The following is an 18,976-nucleotide window of genomic DNA, read 5'->3' on the forward strand; positions in this document are numbered from 1 at the left end:
ACAGCACCTACTACTGTTGCCTGCTGGGCCCCGAGCAGAGATCCAGCCGGCGCAGGAGGAGGAGGAGGTGTGGCAGTGACGCGGGTCCCCGGCGGCGAGGGCACATTGGACTAACGAGAGGAAGGGACAGAAGAGTGTGCACAAGCTGCGGGATCCCGCCCTGAGTTTAGAATCCCGTAAGAACAGGCAGACATTAACACGTAGTACGGAAACTTACAGTCACGGAAAGTGCAAAGGTGAGGCACTCAGTGGTGCTGTCGGAGCACGAATGGAGGAGCAAACCTAGATGAGAGAGCAGGAAGGGGCTCCCTGTGGAAGGAACCTGGGAGCCGAGATCCCAATTGTAAGTAGCAGTGGGGGGAGTGGTGCGGATTGAAGAGCAGAGCATTCCAGCCAAAGCAGCAGCACCTGCAAAGGCCCCGTGGCAGGAAGGAAACCACACAGCTTAGGGCCACTCGGCTGGCGAGCAGGGAAGGGGCAGGGCACTGTGAGATGAGACCAGGAAGCTCGGCGGGGGTCAGGCTGCCGGGACCTGGCAGGATAAAGCCCACCTAACCGGGACCAGGGCAGAGAGCCACCACCGAAGGATTGTAAGCAAGAGGCTGACGCGATGGGATGAGCAGTTCAAAAGCTGGCTCTGGCAAAGACGAAGGGATGGTCTGCAGGAAATAAGAGTGGAAGCGGAAGCCCAGGGAGGAGCTGGTGGCAGCTTGGACTAGGCAGCACAGTCCAGATGGGAGAGAAAGTAGACAGATCCAAGATATGGTTCAAAGGAGAACCACCAACAGACTTGTGGATGGGACACGGGGGTGAGGGGACAAGGGTACAGAAGGTGACTCCCTGCTTCCCGGCCTGCCCAGAAAGGCCAGATTTAGATTTTGCTGTTTGGAGGGGTGGGGAGAGTATGGGTTCGGTCTTGGACCTGGTGAGACACCCCAGGAGACGGGTAGCAGCTAGTGTTAGTTCCAAGCAGGGCTGTGGGCTGGAGGAGCTGCAGACCCTTGGCCCCTAGGAGAAATGCAAGGACCAGCTTTGGATCAGGTGGCCTGGTAAGGCGGGGGGTGGAAATAGGGCCTCAGGCCTGGGGACTCTGAGTACTTAAGACAATCGCAGACTGAGCCCACAAAGGAGGCAAGGAGGGGTGCAGGAAACGAGGGGCCTTTACTTCGTGTCCCTGTGTCCTGGCCGCCTTCGCTGCTAAGAAGTCCAGATAAAACGAGAGCTGGAAACACACTTCAGATTTAGCGTCGTGGAGGTCCTAGTGACCCGACAGCTTCAACTCCCAGGAATGACGAAAGTCTACACACAAAGGGCCCAGGAGGCTGAAGACAGAACGTCAGCCACCTCCCACTGACAGCTTCTCAGTCAGCGTCACCCCAGAGAGCACACATTCCAGATCCTCTAGACCACGGTCTCCGGAGCAGGGCCCATGCAAAACACCCACGGAACTGCGAGGAAAGAACAGCAGCGCTTTCATTCCTTTATATGCTCTCACCTCTTCTACATTTCTATTTCTTGATCACTTTAATAATTCGTATACAATTAGTAAAACCAGTGTATTTACGTGTGTTGATATTACTACACACGCACACCCACACACTCCCCCCGTTATACACAAACCTCCACACACCAGGGGAGTGTGCTCAGAAGTTGTTCACTCCCTGGAGTGTGGAGATCACGACTCCAGACGCCCCACCTCTGAGCCTCAAAGAGGGGGCAGGTGCTCTGGACCTCAAGCTCTCCTGAATATACGCATTTCTGAGTGAAATCTCATATTTAGGAAGAAGCCTTCGGGAGCCGGGCACCACGCAGAGGGAAAAACACTCCTGCCCGCCCCGGGGAAGGGCAGCCACTGAGACACCTGGGCAGCGACAGACTGCCTCCACATCAGAGTATCACGCACGCAGGTCACCCCAAGCCGCCACCTCCTAGCAGCCCAAATGCTGTTCAGATCACCCTAAAGGCACCAAGTCCACTCCCTACACCCTCTGTAGGAAATGGAACACAGACTGTTCGCTGGGTCTCACTGTGGCAGCTCCCAGTACCCCCAGAGCCCCTCCTCTGGGACACACAGCAGGACTCCAGGGCAGGAAGGGGCACTGCCAGAGCAGCGGGGCAAGGCTGCTCACCACCAGCTCACACCTCACACAAATGCAGAATGGACTGAATTACTTACTTGAAATTCATTGTCTTTCTGAGCTTGTTCGGATCCCTCCTTATTACAGGACCGCTACGAATGAGAAAAAGCAAACACTTCCAGTGAGATGGGGAACACTGAGCAGACACTAACTTTGCAACCATCAGAACAGTCACGGTTTACAAAACATGACAGATCTTTAGCGAGTGTTTCTCAGTGCAGTCTAAATGCACCACCAGTGTCCCACACTAGGACCAACACCTGAGGAAGCACTTCATTTCTTTACGAGAAAAGGGATGTGCTGTCGAGACCACACAGCTGTGAGTCTCACCACCATCCCGAGTACCTTTTCACAATTTCATTGCTGGAGGAAAGTCAGTGGAGGCTGCTCTCCCAATCAGGCCTCCTCAAGATAAGCGCTGGGCTGGCTTATCTTGTTTAGCCAGGTGGGTCTTTTGAGGCAACGCCAGCCCCAGGAGGGTGCTGTCCTGCAAGGGCAGGGGGCGCACATGGGCTCGCGGCCGCCGAGGTCAGCACAGGGTGGACAAGGGTGCCCTGTGTGGGCAGGAAGCCTGGCGCCCAGTCTGCGCGGCCGAGCCTGATCATCAGGGCACCACTAGCTCAGCGTGGAGTCTTCCTCCACCCGAGGGAGGCCTGTGCCAGTTTAATAAAGGCCCAAACTTATTTCGTATGCTAACGTATTGAGAGATACTTTCATCACTCTCCTCAATGAAATTGCAAATTATCGGTAACCAGGATTGAGTCAATAACACACCTCCACCACGAACTACCATAAGCAACTCTCTGGCCACATCCTTTCTTCATGGTAGATCTTATCTTTTAAAAGCAACCTCCCACCCCAAGTGCTTTAAAAACCTTCAAACGTGTCCTGTCAAAATTTTATACTCAAATATTGCCCCTAGAAAGATGTTGTTTGTTAAAATTAAACTAAGTCTGCTTACGTCAGACACAGAAGCCCATAAGGGAAGCTCTTTAAAAATGTTAAGGTAAAAGATTCTTGAACATCCCAGGAAAAACATACCTTTCCATTCCACAGCTTTATCAAAAATACCTGTACCAAGGGCAGAAAGTGTGGACAGGAAAAAAAATGCCACGTTAAGCACCGCCAGCTACTCTAGCATCATTCAAAACACCTGCGCGGTTTAAAGCGACAGCTCCCATCCATCATACACGGAAATGACATCCCACGGACATTTAATGTTTTGTATAAACAGTACATGTTCTAGTTTACTCGAAATAAAAGTAAACAAAGTAAATATCCACGTTCATATGAAGTTATCTGCAAAAGGTCTGCACTTAGACATACTCAATAATACCTTTAACACACAGTTAAGTACACTTTGTACAAAGTACAGAAAGTACAAATGGGGGATATATGATGTTTTCATTTGTGCAATCTGCATTTCTCTGACGAAAAGATGCTACAGGTTAAATCCCGTTACAATGAAAGCTACAAAATGAAAATACTACAGAAATACTTTTAGACTCTTGCTGATGGCTTGACGTAGGGTGTGATAAAAACCCTCGGGAGGAGTACCTAGGTACCATGAAAGCGCCACTCCTTCCTTAACTCCAAAATACCCTCCTGACCGCACCACGGGCGGCCGTAGACCTACACCTTAGCTGCTCCCTCCCAGCGGCCTACAAGTTCCTAGTGAATAGGGACTCCATCTTTTCTTTATTGTTGGTCTCCCCAGCAAACCCTGGTGCTCACTACACTTTGTGGCCTGCACAACTAAATAAACACTCCTGCGCTTGGAAGCTCAAGGAGCAACCAAGGGCGATGGACAGACTTACATCTGTGATCCCAGTAGTGGGGGAACTGGCAACAGTGTCAGTCAGAATGTCCGATGGGGCTGAAATGTCCCCCAAATATTAAATCCTTGTGCTTTTTCTCCCCAAAGACAGTTAAGAACAAAAAAAGTTCTATAATCTGATATACTGTATATATATATATATATATATGTATATGTATTTTTCTTTATTTTGATACTTTGTAGGAAAAGACAAACAAGGAATTTGGATATCCTACTGAAATTTGTTGTAACGGGATTTGACCTGCACAAAATTCTAGATGACTATGGTTATTCCTGTGCTGTTATTACTTGAACTGTATCTTCTTAGGGAGACACAGTTAGGGGGTTATTTAGCCAGCAGAAGTTCCCTTTCCCTTGTCTAATGGTGCTCTCAAAGCCAGCAAGTCACCTCATCCAAGTTACAAGTTGGCTTGCTTCCGAGGCCATTCCTTTTTAACATATCAGCGCTGTTAGGTAGAAATGAATTCTATTAATCATTTCCCCACCCCTGCCCACCCCATTCCACCCCCAAGGGAATGCATTACTTATCCCATCAGAGCACCACCAGGAAGGCAAGATGGACTTCTGCCACACCCAGCCCTCTGTTCTGTTTCCTCAGTACAGAATGTTCAGGTTCCCTCAGTCCTACAGGTAAGAAGGGCAAGACCAGGAAATCGCCAACCAAGCGGACTGAATATTCACGGAAAGGTGAGAGAAGCAGCCTCCTGCAGAGGTAAGCCAACAAGAGAGAGTGGCCGAGAGAGAGTCCGAGGACTGTTTTGTCCAGGACGAAAGAAGGTAAAATGTAACTTGGAATCTGTGGGATTTTATTTCAGAGGCACAAATTTATTTGAAGCAGATATTAACATATTGCACAAGTATTTAACATGACTCCAAATTCTTCACCAACTAATTTGTACATTAATAAAATTTAGCTTTCAATAAGTTATAAAATAAAGGTAAAAAATTTTAACATTTATTAGAAATTTGGACACTAGCTGGTTATTTAATATTAAATAATTATTAAAAATTTTAATGTGAACACTAATGTCATGTTTTTTTAAAATCAGCTTATATAGGTACAGACTGAAACAGTCATGGAAGAAATAGGACAATGTCTGGAATAACGCTAGAGAATGAATGAAGGTAAAGAGGAAAGAAAGCTGGTCAGAGAGAAAGATGGATACTGGGTACCTGGGGTTCATTATGCTCTTCTGGTCTACTTTTGTGTGCATCTGAAATTCTCCATAATAAAATGTTTTTAAAAATAAACGCTGAAACTTCAAGACCTAAGAAGTCAGGATGTATCCCACATGCTTAAGACAACGCCCAGCTCTGTGAATATACTAAAAACCAATGAATGGTACGCTTAAATCAATAAGTGAATCGTATGCTACGAAGATGTCATAAAAACAAAAAAGAAGACACCCAACGGTAATAAAAATATACCGCTGCTGGCTTCCTCCCATCTTCCTCATTCTTTTCTTCCGATTCTGGGCTTGGTTTTCAAGAGAATCTACAAGTATTCACTATAACCCATGTATTCATTAGCTGTGCTGTAACAAATAGGCTAAAGTGGTAACAATAATAAAGGGGGCGTGGCTGGTATTTTGTTTTAAAGTTACAGAAGAGTTCAAAAGAGGAAACAGATCTGTAATTGACCAAGCACTTGTAAATTTAAAACCTAAATTCCTAAAAGCCTGAACTCTATTAGCTAGGGCCAACGGTCCCCAACCTCTTTGGTACCAGGGACCGGTTTCGTGGAAGACGGTATTTCCACGGACCGGGGGTGGGAGGGATGGTTCAGGGGTAATGTGAGCGACGGGGAGCGATGGCGGGGTGGCAGGGCCCACCTCCTGCTGTGCGGCCCGGTTCGGTTCCTGACAGTACTGGTCTGCGGCCCGGGGGTTGCGGACCCCTGAGCTAAGGCAGTAAGATGAGAGCGTAGAGGATTCTGACTTCTTACTTTACATATGCCTATACTTTAAAAAGTGTTTAAAAGTATATGTTACTTTTACAATAAATATATTTGGTACAAGGTTTCAAATGTTACTTTTCTGGCAAAATTTCATTTAGAGGCTTTTAGAGGTTTTTGTACTTTAAAAAAGACTCTGGGGCTTCCCTGGTGGCGCAGTGATTGAGAGTCTGCCTGCTAATGCAGGGGACATGGGTTCGTGCCCCGGTCCAGGAAGATCCCACATGCCGCGGAGCGGCTGGGCCCGTGAGCCATGGCTGCTGAGCCTGTGCGTCTGGAGAGACCACAGCAGTAAGAGGCCCGCGTACCGCAAAAAAAAAAAAAAAAAAGACTCTGAAAAAAGTAAGTTACCTGATATTCCACAGTATAACAGGCTTATTTCTTTAAATGCGTTTACGCCAAATAAACCCTCATCGCTTGGCCAGTTCTTAACAAAAGATTCTGCTAATGCTGAGGGAACTAGTTTTATGATTAAACTACTTTAATAAAACCACATTTGTGAGATGAAACAAAGCAGCATCTTCATTTTCCCTAGTCTGTGTATGTGTAGCTGTGTGGAGATAAAGGCTCTTTTAAAACAGGAGTAAGTTGGTTGCAGCCTTGATAAAGTGCTTTGGGATCTAGAAATGAGTGATTAAGAAAGAATAATCCAAATGTTAGCTAGACTCAACTTCTAGGGCATCTAAGATCTGGTCTAGGAAAATCATCCATCTCTCCACTAACCTGAGATTAACCTCCTGAGTTGAGTCCCGAGGGACTCCAGACTATCAGTGTTTATCCTGAGAGTAACAGGATGGGCTGCACTAGCCTGAATGTTCAGTAGCTGTGATGCTCGTCTGGCCCTGGAGTGACACGGGCTTCCTGACTATACTGCCTGTGGCTCTGAAGATTCTAAGATCCCCCCTGGTTATCTGACCACGTCGACTCTCTACGAGAGAAGAGGCTCTCAACGAGGGGGCCACACCTGTCACCATCCCTGTTAACCATCGATCGGACTGTGTGCCACCTCTCAGGTGAGCTGGGGCAGGAAAGGGTGAGAATCCTGACTCCCTAGAATGCACAGCAGTCATGTGGTTCTTCTCAAGTTTTCTTCTCAATATCACAGACCCTAACCTTCTGGCTTCCTCATCTCCATGAAAACATTCTGCATTTACTGCTTTCATGGCTTCTTACAGCCTTTTCTGAAAATATTTTATAGAACACATTAAAATGTGAGATGACAATGCAATGATTTAAAGTATAGCTTATGTGACTACCTAGTGAACACATATGGATTACGAGAATTTAAAGAGACAAATGATTCCTAACGTTTTTCTAGAGTACGTTCGATCTGCCAAGGACCAAATCTAAGACAATGTGACCCTGCTGAACTTCACAAAATCGGATGTCTTGATGAACATCAAGAGGAGACTAGAATGTCTAAAAGGCTCTAGGCAGACGTGAACTAGGAGAAAGACAGGTGAGTGGAAGTCCAGGTAAAGAAGGCGCCTTTCAGGACCTTCTCAAAATTGAGGTCTGATCCAGGGTAACCTGAGGCCCCAAGACTCCAAAGGCTTCTGAGTTCCTTTGGCATGAGCACCCCAAGGGTTGACTTGTAAGCAACACGTGTCCAGGAAGAGGGCCTTCGCTTCTCCAGCCTGTGTCCTTCCACATCAGATCAGCACTGCTGAGCTTCATAAAGGCACAGGGTGGGGGAGAAGGACACTAAATGATTAGGACAGAGAAGGAAGTTTCTAACTCTAACCAACATATCAATATGTACATGGCATTTCCTTAAGGCTGAAAGTGGTATGAAGGAAGAAGCAGCTAAATACTTCAAATGAACTTTCAAGTTGAGGCCCATAAATTTCTAAAATTACAAAATGTTTGTCATTTTCTACTGAGGAAACAGAAGAAAGGGTCTGATCTGCTTTGGACCAAAAAAAAAAAAAAAAGAAAAACCAAAAAACAAAAAACCCAAAGTGATATATTCAACATTCTGAAATCTTAACTACTGTACCTCTTTAAGCAAGCACAGACTGTAGCTGGTGCTACTTAACATAAGCATTACAACTTTGTTTTTAAAAAACATTTCTTGAAACCAAGAACTAAAAGAAAGAAATTAAAGCTGTAGAGAATGCTCCAACTTCAGAGGACTCATACTATACCGTGAATCGTGTCTGTCACCTGGAAACCAGAGTGCTCCAGGCACGATCGCATGGACAAGCCTGCAGCAGAGAACACATGCACATACAGCTAAAGTGGTACATTACCCCCAACGCCCTTCACGCCACCCAACACAAAGACATTCCTTCCCAAGAGGGCGGGCTGCGGTCACACCAGCGTTCCAGGGACCAGAAATCTGTATTGGCTTCATGCTCTAAAGCCCAAACATTTAAGACCAGCAAGACAAAGACACTTTGCATACGTCAAAATTAGACACAGTAGTTTGTGGTTTATTTAGTTATCAAAAGAAGGCACCAAAGCAGGTACGGAAGGTGGTACCACTGTAGGTTGTAATTTGGCAACTATCTTTGGAGAGTATTAATGGAAGAAATACTAGGTTAGACCAAATGGGAACACGCAATGCTAGAAACATGTTTCACTTCTGAGAGGGAGGTTTTGACTGCTTTAGAAATAGGTATAATTACACCATGCTCAACACATACAAGGGGAGTTTTTAAAACCAGAGTAAATTAGGTCATGATGACCTAATACAATGAGAAAAAAAATCGAATGCACTGTGTTCAGTTAGCAGGGACATGTGCTCAGCCTCTCGGGACAGAGCGGGGCTCTGCGTGGGGAGCGGCAGCCATGCCGTCTCAGCTCCAGACGGAAGTGCTGCAAGCAGACAGCTTCTCAGTAGCCAAGAGTTTACTGCCAACTATCTGTAGGCTGCTCTGTAATTTATCGTGACTGAATTTTTAATTAAACTGGGGTTAAGAGAAAACAGGGAAGAAGACGTTTTGTTTTCTGGATTCAGAAAAGACCGTGTCCCAAACGGTACTCTTTTGAGTCACTGATACATATCTGCGTTGTGCCTTGATGCCTTTCATTTAATTATGGTTAGTACTTCAACAAACACTAATATTAGCCTTCTACTACTCAAAGAACAAAAACAAAATTTTCCCAGACAGCACTCGAGAGATCGCTGGTGTATTATAAACGTTCATGCCTGTGAGACCGTTCAAAACGGTGAGGCCAAATCTCCATTCATGCAGAGAAGGGACTGGCTCGACACAGTCACTGTTCTGACAGAGGCAGGGACAAAGCCCCCTCTGAGACTTCCGCCAACTGGCACAGGTTACATTGAAAGAACAATACGTACTGACATTTGTGTCTTCCACAATTCATGATAAATAAGCAAACTGGTTATTTGTAATCAGCCAAACTTGCTTCTGGGAAAAGGCTGCTACTGGACGATGCAGAGCTCATGTTCCTTCCCAGTACCAGAAAGGAAAAAAATCAAGTTACATTGACAGCTAATTTTATCGTTTCAAGCTCTCTTCTAGCAATTATATCTCTTTCCACAATGGCAAAGGATAAACCAGTACTTCTCAAAACTTCTACCGAGCTATCCTACCTGCCTTAGTCACGGGTAATTTTATAGTTGAATTCGGTTTCCATCGTCTATGCAACTAATGAGAATAACCTCCTTGTCATTAAAGTTAAGGCTGGCCTATGTGAAATAGACACTGAATTCTACTGACATTCACTGTTTTAAGATCACACCAATATTTTTATGTTTAATAGTCTCCTGCAAATAATATCGTGTGGTGTGGCAGTTTTTCGAAGCTGTGCGTGTCTTACCTTGTTTTATTCTCAAAAGGACCCATTTTCCCCCTTGTCCAACACAGGACTTTCCATATGCCCTAAAATTAACACAAATCCTAAACAAAACATCCAGGGTACAGCTGGGAAGTCTGCTTATGTCTCATCTTATACAGAAATGGAGGGGGGTGGCAGAGATAGCTGTTTGTGGGACAGAACTGTGGGCCTTAAACCCAACCAGGAGGTTTTACCTTGGCCTTCTGCTACTTAACCCTTAGTGAACTGCACCAGATAGCAGTCATTTCAGGGCTGCTATGGAAATAAAGGAAGTCAGACATCTCGCAACACCAAGATGAAGAAAAACAAGAAAGTCGAGAAGCATCTCGTTATTTTAAACCAAGATACTTGTAAATGTAAATCAAAAAAATACTGCTACATAATATTTGATTCTCACAGAGGTAAAAAATTCCAAAGCTGGAATGAGGAGGAGAAAGGGAAAGAAGGGACATACTAAACTAAACCAGTCTATCATGTAATTAAGCAGAACAGCTAAACATTCTGAGAAAATACATATGTGCAGTCATCAATTAACATGTTTCAGGGAAGGAGCTCATTCTAATCCACCTTGAAGGATGGGACAACTGCATGTATATGGCCAATGTAGGAAATACCAAGTTGTATTTGTACAAACGCACATGCATGTATAGGGATGTGTGTGTGTGCTCTCCTCTAAGTAGAGGCAAAAATAAGGAAAGCATAACATTTGATTTGCATGATATTTCTGTCTTCAATCCATGCATTTATGAAAGTAATGTGACTTATTATTTGGGTTCCATAGCTGCTCAGCCACATCTCTTAATTAATGCAAATCCTGGCAAGTTACTATCAGTTTTGGCCATTTCTGGTGAAATCCCTGGCACCATACCGTGAGAGCTCAGCTTGTAAAGCGCACGGCACTGCCATCGGCCTCGAGTCTTACTAACTGCTTAGTCTCGGCCCCTTACTTTCCTTCTCACTTAAACTGAAGTTCCTGTTCGGAGTTCCTGAATTTCTTCCCCTCCTCATGTTGCCAAAGTATTCATTCAAATGGCCAGCAGTTTAAAATGGCCATTAATGTCCGAAACTCTAACTGACAGCGAGTGCCCCTGCCAAACCCCAAAGAACTTGGGAACCAAAAATACTTGAGGCTGTAGGTTTCATGGTTTTACTAAGTTCAAACTTCAACAAGAAAGTGTACTTGAGGGCTTCCCTGGTGGCGCAGTGGTTGAGAGTCCGCCTGCCGATGCAGGGGACACGGGTTCGTGCCCCGGTCCGGGAGGATCCCACATGCCGCGGAGCGGCTGGGCCCGTGAGCCACGGCCGCTGAGTCTGCGCGTCCGGAGCCTGTGCTCCGCAACGGGAGAGGCCACAACAGTGAGAGGCCCGCGTACCGCAAAAAAAAAAAAAAAAAGTGTACTTGAACTAGGGACTCAATCAACTGAGTAATTATATTGAAAACATTGAGTCCCACCTATATAAAGCAAAGGAACAGCTTTTTTCTAAGAAAAATGAGTTTGTCGCCAGAGTCAGTTGTGAGACTGTCAGACGTTTGCTCATTATCCATCGCATGAGCTACTTGCTTCCCTTTCTACCGATGTGCTTTCAAGCACAGCTTCTACTCTTCATCAGCAGATGCAGTTTCAGGAATGGAAACTAACAGCCTAGTAAAAATAGAATTGAGAAGCTAAATCTAGAGTGCTGACCCCTCCTCCCCCATTAACTGCATGTAAGACATACTCTGATCCATTCGTTTGGTAAAAGTTAATTCCACTTTAAGTGGCTTCAATTCTTCTCTATTTTTCTACTGAGTTACCTAATAAGTCTTTTTCCCCTTAAAAATAAATAGGGACATCGAATTCTGTTCAAATTCTATTTCCAGACATTTCTATTGCACTTAAGTACTGTCAGGTAATAATTCTAAACTGCTAAAATTTCAAAAAGGACAAAATATTAACTACTGATGGTGAATCTTTATTAGGGGAAAAGAAAACTGCAAGGTTACGGCCTGCGTTGCAGCCGGCTGTTACTAAGTTAGCTGTCCTTAACAGGGCACACGTGCCAGCCAACGCAGCAGCCACCAGCTCCATGTAACCACTGCAATTTAAATTAGGTAAAATTACGTAAAATTTAAAACTCCATTCCTTGGCTGCACTTGCCACTTTTCAGGCATATGAGGGCCGCAAGTGGCTGGTGACCGGCGTCCTGGACAGCATGCATCAGAGCATCCCCTCACCTCCACAGGTCTCTGCTGCTCTCAGGGCACAGGGCCTGCCCCCGGCCTAGGAGCGCACCGTGCACACTGAAAACGCTCCTATTTAAGTTGAAATAGAAACAAAGGCTCCATAAATCAGACTTAAATAGTCTCATATCGCATGCAATTCCAGCAGCTAGTTATTAAAGTATTTTTAAAGGGTTGCTTAAATGAAAGCACACGAAACGAATGGGCAGAAATGGGACTTAATTGTTACAGAAGGTCCTCAGAGAAAAAAATGGCTGAAGGTTGATTTCATTAAAAGTCCCAAAAGGACATTAATTGGGTATAGTTCAAGAACTGCTCTGAAACTGCAACTTGATTAAATAAAAAACTGGACTGCATGGTAAGCACAGACCCTGTTCTGCTTGTACACTGTCAGTCAGGGGGCAGGGTCGGCCGTGAGTCAGCACGTGAACCTCATGCCAAAGTGGCCTCGGGTTTCCTCAGACACACTAGCTTGTTCCTAACCTCAGACCCTAACCACTCTCACAGCTGGACAGGGTTAAGGGAAAATTACCCAATGAAAAGGTTCAGTCACATCATGACAATGTTTTTAAATGAGTTAATATCCAGAGCGCCAATTTTAACTTTAATATTTCTAAACATATAATCAAATCATCAAGGATATGGACATGACCTGCTTTTTCGACTGAGCTGAAAGAGACTAGTCTTTTAAAAAAAAAAACTGAGTCAGAAAACTATTCTCCATTTCATGAAGATCAAAATGGGCCCTTCCAAGGAAGATTTAAATGGGTATCAAAATTTTACCACAGAAACATACACATATTATATGTGTGGTCAGTAAAATGATAAATTCATGGTATAGCTTTTTTTTTAAATCCAGACATTTGGGATATCCTATAACTGGTTAAGACAATTCAACGAATAAGGTACTTTAACTGAAAGATTCAATTATTTAAGTAATATAAAAATTTAGAAAGATTACGAATCTAACAAATTCAAAGTTTTAAAGAAATCTCAAAGGGAGGTAGTTAATGAATCCGGCTTCACTGAGCTCATACTTTTCCACTGGGACTATCCTGTAAACCCTTTCTGATGATCTTTCCCCACATTCGAATTTTACAACCGAAGTCTGAGCTGAAAATTTCAGTGTGTGGAAAATCCAAGCATTATCCAAAGCTATTAAAGATTTAACCAACATTGTACTTCCTCTGGATATAAAGCTGGATGTATCTGTACTAGTTTACTAACAAATAGTTAAGTAAAGACAGAATTTACTCGGAATAGAAACAAAAAACCAAGTTGTGCAGCCCCATTAAAGCAAAAGCAATATATTTAAATAGCTCTTACACCACCACTAACATATTTTAAGTCTCCTCCCAGGTAATCAGGGAAGAGGATGAGAACTGTGACAGGCCCCTCCCATCCCCAAGCAGCCGAGGAACTCACCATCTTTAGAATTGCACCGTACAGCCGCAGGAGCACCTTCCGAGGCTCGTCACCAACGGTGGCCAGAGTGTCGGGTAAGGAGCACTGGAACAGCATGTTACTGAGGCCACCTCTGTCAGAAACAAGAGGTCCGTAAGGATCTGTATTTTGAAAGCAAGCTAAATCGCGTGTGGGTGAGAAGTCAGGATCCATCCCACAAGAACTGTCCTCACCTAAGTCTTCATTTAATCTCTCAGGAGACTAGCAACATAAATGATTAACTCCGCAGTTCTCAGATCAATTCCACGAGTCACATTAAAAACAGGCAAATTTAAAAAAAAAAAAAAAAAAAACAGGCAAATTCCGGATCTTTTCTTCTAGGACAGCAATGGGGGGAGTTTTTATAATTGCATGTGGCATCTGCCTCAGAGAGTGACAAGGAGTGAGGAGACCCTCTTCAGCCCTGGGAATGCAGGGGAATCCCAGATGCCTCCCTTCCAGCCCACATTCACGTATGATCCAAAATTCCCATCATATACCCATCACTGCCAGGTTAAACTCTTGGGGCAATACTTAAACCATCTCCTACAGGACTTTCCACTTGAAGTGGAAAGATCCACCCCTTCTCAACCAGGTTTGCCTAACAGCCTTTTCAAAAAATTTGCAACATTAACAATTACTGGCGCTCTGAGAGCTCTAATAACTAACAATTACTGGAGCTCTCAGAGCTCTCAATACCCTAAACCTTCTACTGTGACTACCAAAGACAAGCAACAAGTTACAGGGGACACTTAAACAGAAAAGCATAGCCTTGGGGACAAATCACCTGCCTGGGTTGGAAATGATTAGGTGCAGAGGGTGGTTAGTTAATGCAGGGATTGGAGTTAAATGAACACAAAATACTGTACAATTAGGAATTCGAGACCAGAGGCACCTCATCTGTAGTAGACTTCAGAGTCCCCCAATCCTATTCATAGACAGTCAGTGAACTGCAGGGAACTATTACATAAGCAAAGCACCACGCTGGAAGCTCGGGTAACACAACAATGAAACAGGCTCTGGTCCCTGCCCTTGAGCAACTTCCGCTCCAATGAAGAAGGCACACATAAAACTGTAAGACAGAATTCAAAATCATGGGACAATGTCTGAACCAGATGCTTCAGCAAACCCTGAGTCTACACCTGCCTGTCAGGTGCATCAATATCACACGGCAGTATAGGCGCAACTTGTGGAGAAAACGTTATCAGCAAGGTGGACCACAGCTTCCTAGAACGACATCCCCCAGTCACAGAAGCCAGCAGCCTCTTTCCCTGTTCTACCCACTGACAGTCTTAGTGAAGCTACGTTCCCCAAAGTGAGGCTAAATACGAACCTACACTGCATCGTCACACGCCCAGTCAGACAGGGATCCCGAGCACACGGTGACAAGCACCGTCAAAAAAGGGTCCGAGAGACAGAGTTCATTTTGTGTGAGGAAGAAAGATAACAGGGAGAATGTTTTATCTGGAGGTTGTTAACGCTGCTGCATTAACGGTGCCACAAAAATGCTCAGAGTTCCACCCCTGCGGCAGACACGCCCACCCTCCTGGGTTAGAGAACCTGGGCTGTGCTCAGGCAGCAACGTGACTCGCGTCAGGACTCTACTTACCAGCTGCCTCTACAGTTGGCCGGGCCTGTGCGACCAAGTCCTGGCAGATAAAATGTCAAGGAAGTGTCCATGTGGCTTTTGGGGAATCAACGTCAGACATGCTCATGCGCTTGCCCCCTCTTCCCCATCCATCCTGCTGTGTGGACCGAGGAGACAGTGGTGGGTCAGGGCTAAGCTACTGCCTCTGGGCTCCAAATTCCCACTCCAGTTCTGCTGTGATGCTGGGCTGGGACTCTGCCGATGACAAACCTCCTTTATCAGCTGCTCCCATTCATCAGGTTCTGGCGGCAGACGTGTCTGCCGGCCGCTCCTGCCCGCGTGCTGCGGCAGCAACCCGCCCGTTCCCATCCTCACTTCTTTGGGCGACCCCAGCACCAGCCTCAGGGTCCCCAGCAATAGCCAAGCAGTGCCCTCTCCTTGGAGGTCGGGATCCCAACTCTGTGGGCTCCTCCTCTCAAATTCCAGGTTCTGATCACCCCAACCTCTTCCCTTGTCCCCCAGCCCCAGGAGCCTGCTTCCTGCACACTTAGTATTCCTTATTTTAATCAATTCTGTTCCCTTTTTGCTTTTTTGGTTCTCCACCGCCTGTTCACCCAATTCCCTATATTAAATCCTCTATGGCTGCTGAAATACCTAGTAGTGTTTCCATTTTCTTGCTAGGATCCTAACTAGCACATGTGGCCAGAGCTTCAGCAGCTTCTTAGATCACGAGATTAACGGCCACATCCTAGCAATAGCAGAGCAGAGCAGTTAGCTGAAAGGAGTCTGCATCTCCACCAAGCCGTGAAGCCGCCACACCTGCTCAGCCTGGCTTCTCCTGGACCTCTTTAATGCACAACGGAAATCAATTTCTATGTTATTTAACCACTGTGACTCTGGGGTCCTCTGTTATAAGCAGCTAAACCTAGTAGTAACTGATACAGTGTCACCACATCCACTTACTCCTGTTCTTCCAGTCTGGAAACTCCTCACTCTTCTCTGCCATCTAAAAACTACCTACTGGGCTTCCCTGGTGGCACAGTGGTTAAGAATCCGCCTGCCAATGCAGGTGACACGGGTTCGAGCCCTGGTCCAGGAAGATCTCACATGCCGCGGAGCAACTAAGGCTGTGCGCCACAACTGCTGAGCCTGCGCTCTAGAGCCCATGTGCCACAACTGCTGAAGCCCGTGCGCCTAGAGCCCATGTTCCGCAATGAGAAGCCCACACACCACAACGAAGAGTAGCCCCCGCTCGTCGCAACTAGAGAAAGCCCGCGCGCAGCAACAAAGACCCGACACAGCCAAAAATAAATGAATAAAATAAGTTTATAAAAAAATAAAAACTACCTACTGTTTAAAACCAAGTTCCAAGGGCTTCCCTGGTGGCGCAGTGGTTGAGAGTCCACCTGCCGATGCAGGGGACACGGGTTCGTGCCCTGGTCTGGGAAGATCCCACATGCCGCGGAACGGCTAGGTCCGTGAGCCATGGCCGCTGAGCCTGCGCGTCAGGAGCCTGTGCTCCGCAACGGGAGAGGCCACAACAGTGAGAGGCCCGCGTACCGCAAAAACACAAAACAAACAAAAAAGAAACAACCAAGTTCCAAGTCCAACCTCCTCAACAATCTTTTGCTGTCTTCCCTGCTAGCTCCTGAAGACAGGGGTCACGTCTAACTTCAATTCTCAAGGCCCAGTGGCCCCAGATGGTGGATGCTCAATAGAGATTTTCTGAAAATGACAATGACCCACAGCACTCTTCCAGAACCTCCCTTCTCCAAATTCCTCCCTGTTACATTTGGTAACTGACCATCTTATATCGTTCTCTAATAGGCTGGTGGTCAGCCTTGGCTCTCTAATTTAGACTGTAAGCTCCCCAAGGGACAGTCCCCTCTTCCTGGGGGAGGGCATCATGTAAAAGAAAAGCCACAGGCTTCAGAGCCAGGGAGCCGATTCAAACCCTAGTTCTGCACTTACTAGCTGTGTAATCTTGGGCACGCTGCTAAACCTCTGTGACCCTCAAAAATGCACTCCTCTGTAAAGGAGCAGCACTTAAATCTAGTCACTGTAAGACCTCAAGGTCACGGAGCCCTGGGGCCGCAACGTCCTGAGCATGCAACAAGGGTGGGGTCATTCCATCCTCCCGACAACCTACAGGGCAGTGCCAGTACTGCCTCCATCACACAGAGGAGGAAACAAAGCAAGAAAGTGGCAGAGCCACAATGGAAGACGGCATCTGGCTCCAGAATCCTTGCTTTTAACCCTCATGCTGAGAGACGGGACACAAGCAGGAGGGCACCACGTGCCATGCCAGACACACAGTGGTGCTGCGGGCACCGCCATCCATCACAGGAGCCCAACGTCAGGACGGGTCTGTACTAACTTGCCTAAGACAAATGTCTCTGTTCCTGTGCCTGCTGTCACTCACGACCACAAACTTCGTGGCTTTAAACAACACACAAGGCTTCCCTGGTGGCGCAGTGGTTAAGAGTCCGCCTGCCAATGTGGGGGACGCGGGTTCGAGCCCTGGTCCGGGAAGATCCCACATGCCGCAGAGCAACTAGGCCCATGCGCCACAACTACTGAGCCTGAGCTCTAGAGCCCACGAGCCACAACTACTGAGCCTGCGTGCCACAACTACTGAAGTTCGTGCGCCTAAAGCCCGTGCTCTGCAACAAGAGAAGCCATGGCAACGAGAAGCCCGCGCACCGCAAGGAAGAGCAGCCCCCGCTCGCCACAACTAGAGAAAGCCCGTGAGCAGCAATGAAGACCCAACACAGCCAAAAATAAATAAATAGATAAATTTTTAAAAAACAAACAAACACACACATTTATTATCTTACAGTTCTGGAGATCAGATGCCTCTATACAGGTCTCACAGGGCTAAACTCAAGCTGTCAGCAGGGCTAGACTTCAAAAGGACATACCTCATTCCAGGAAACACACAAAATAACTAAAACAGATTCGGAGTGAGCTAATGAATTCAAAGAGGGGTTACCGGCAGTGATGAGGAATTACGGTTTAACGGGCACAGAGGTTCAGTTTAGCAAGATGAAAACATTCTTGCGATCAACAGTGGAGATGGTTGAACAACGTGACCGACTTAATGCCACTAAACTATACACTTAAATATGGTTAAAATGGTAAATTTTATGCCATGCTTATTTTACCACAATTTTTTTTTTAAATTTATTTATTTATTTGTGGCTGTGTTGGGTCTTCGTTGCTGTGCATGGGCTTTCTCTAGTTGTGTCGAGTGGGGGCCACTCTTCGTCGTGGTGCGTGGGCCTCTCATTGCAGTGGCTTCTGTGGAGCATGGGCTCTAGGCATGTGGGCTTCAGCAGTTGTGGCTCGCAGGCTCTAGAGCACAGTAGTTGTGGCGCATGGGCTTAGTTGCTCCATGGCATGTGGGATCTTCCCAGACCAGGGCTCGAACCCGTGTCCCCTGCGTTGGCAGGCAGATCCTTAACCACTGCGCCACCAGGGAAGTCCTTACCACAATTTTTAAAAAAGGAATGACGTCCTGACACATGCTACAACATGGATGAACCTTAAAAACATGCTCAGTGAAAGAAGCCAGAACAAAAGACCAGATATTAAATGATTCCATTCATATGAAATGTCCGGAACGAGGAAATCTGCAGAGTGGGTGCCTAGGGTCAGGGCAGAAGGGGGCTAAAGGGGACAGGGTTTCCTCTCGAGGTATGAAATTGTTCTATTGACTGTGGTGATGGCTGCACACACCTGTGGATATATTAAAAACCCTATGCTGGAACTTACCTGGCAGTCCACTGGTTAAGACTCTGAGCTTCCAATGCAGGGGATGCGGGTTCAATCCCTGGTGGGGGACCTAAGATCCCACATGCTGCATGGCCAAAAAAAAAAAAAAAACCCATATACTAAAAACCACTGAATCCTACAATTTAAGCAGGTGAACTATGTGATATGTGAACTATATCTCAATGGTTTAGAAAGGAAGAAAAAAATCTCATTT

At 46.1% G+C, this 18,976-nt stretch overlaps 1 protein-coding gene across 4 annotated transcripts in view; it reads right to left on the reverse strand.

Annotated features, from left to right (window-relative positions):
* CHKA (choline kinase alpha) overlaps positions 1-18,976 on the reverse strand; it is a 59,804-nt gene that overhangs the window by 22,401 nt on the left and 18,427 nt on the right. For 2 of the 4 annotated variants that reach the window (XM_065881848.1, XM_065881846.1), the window contains exons 2-3: positions 13,383-13,494; positions 2,177-2,230 (exon numbers count right to left, since the gene is read on the reverse strand). In XM_065881848.1, coding sequence (XP_065737920.1) covers positions 2,177-2,230; positions 13,383-13,494 — 166 coding nt within the window. Of the gene's footprint in view, positions 1-2,176; positions 2,231-3,179; positions 3,210-13,382; positions 13,495-18,976 lie in introns of all 4 variants that reach the window. The other 2 variants (XM_065881845.1, XM_065881847.1) reach the window with 2 other exon arrangements.

Source organism: Phocoena phocoena, chromosome 8, assembly GCF_963924675.1.
Source record: "Phocoena phocoena chromosome 8, mPhoPho1.1, whole genome shotgun sequence".
NCBI lineage: Eukaryota > Metazoa > Chordata > Mammalia > Artiodactyla > Phocoenidae > Phocoena > Phocoena phocoena.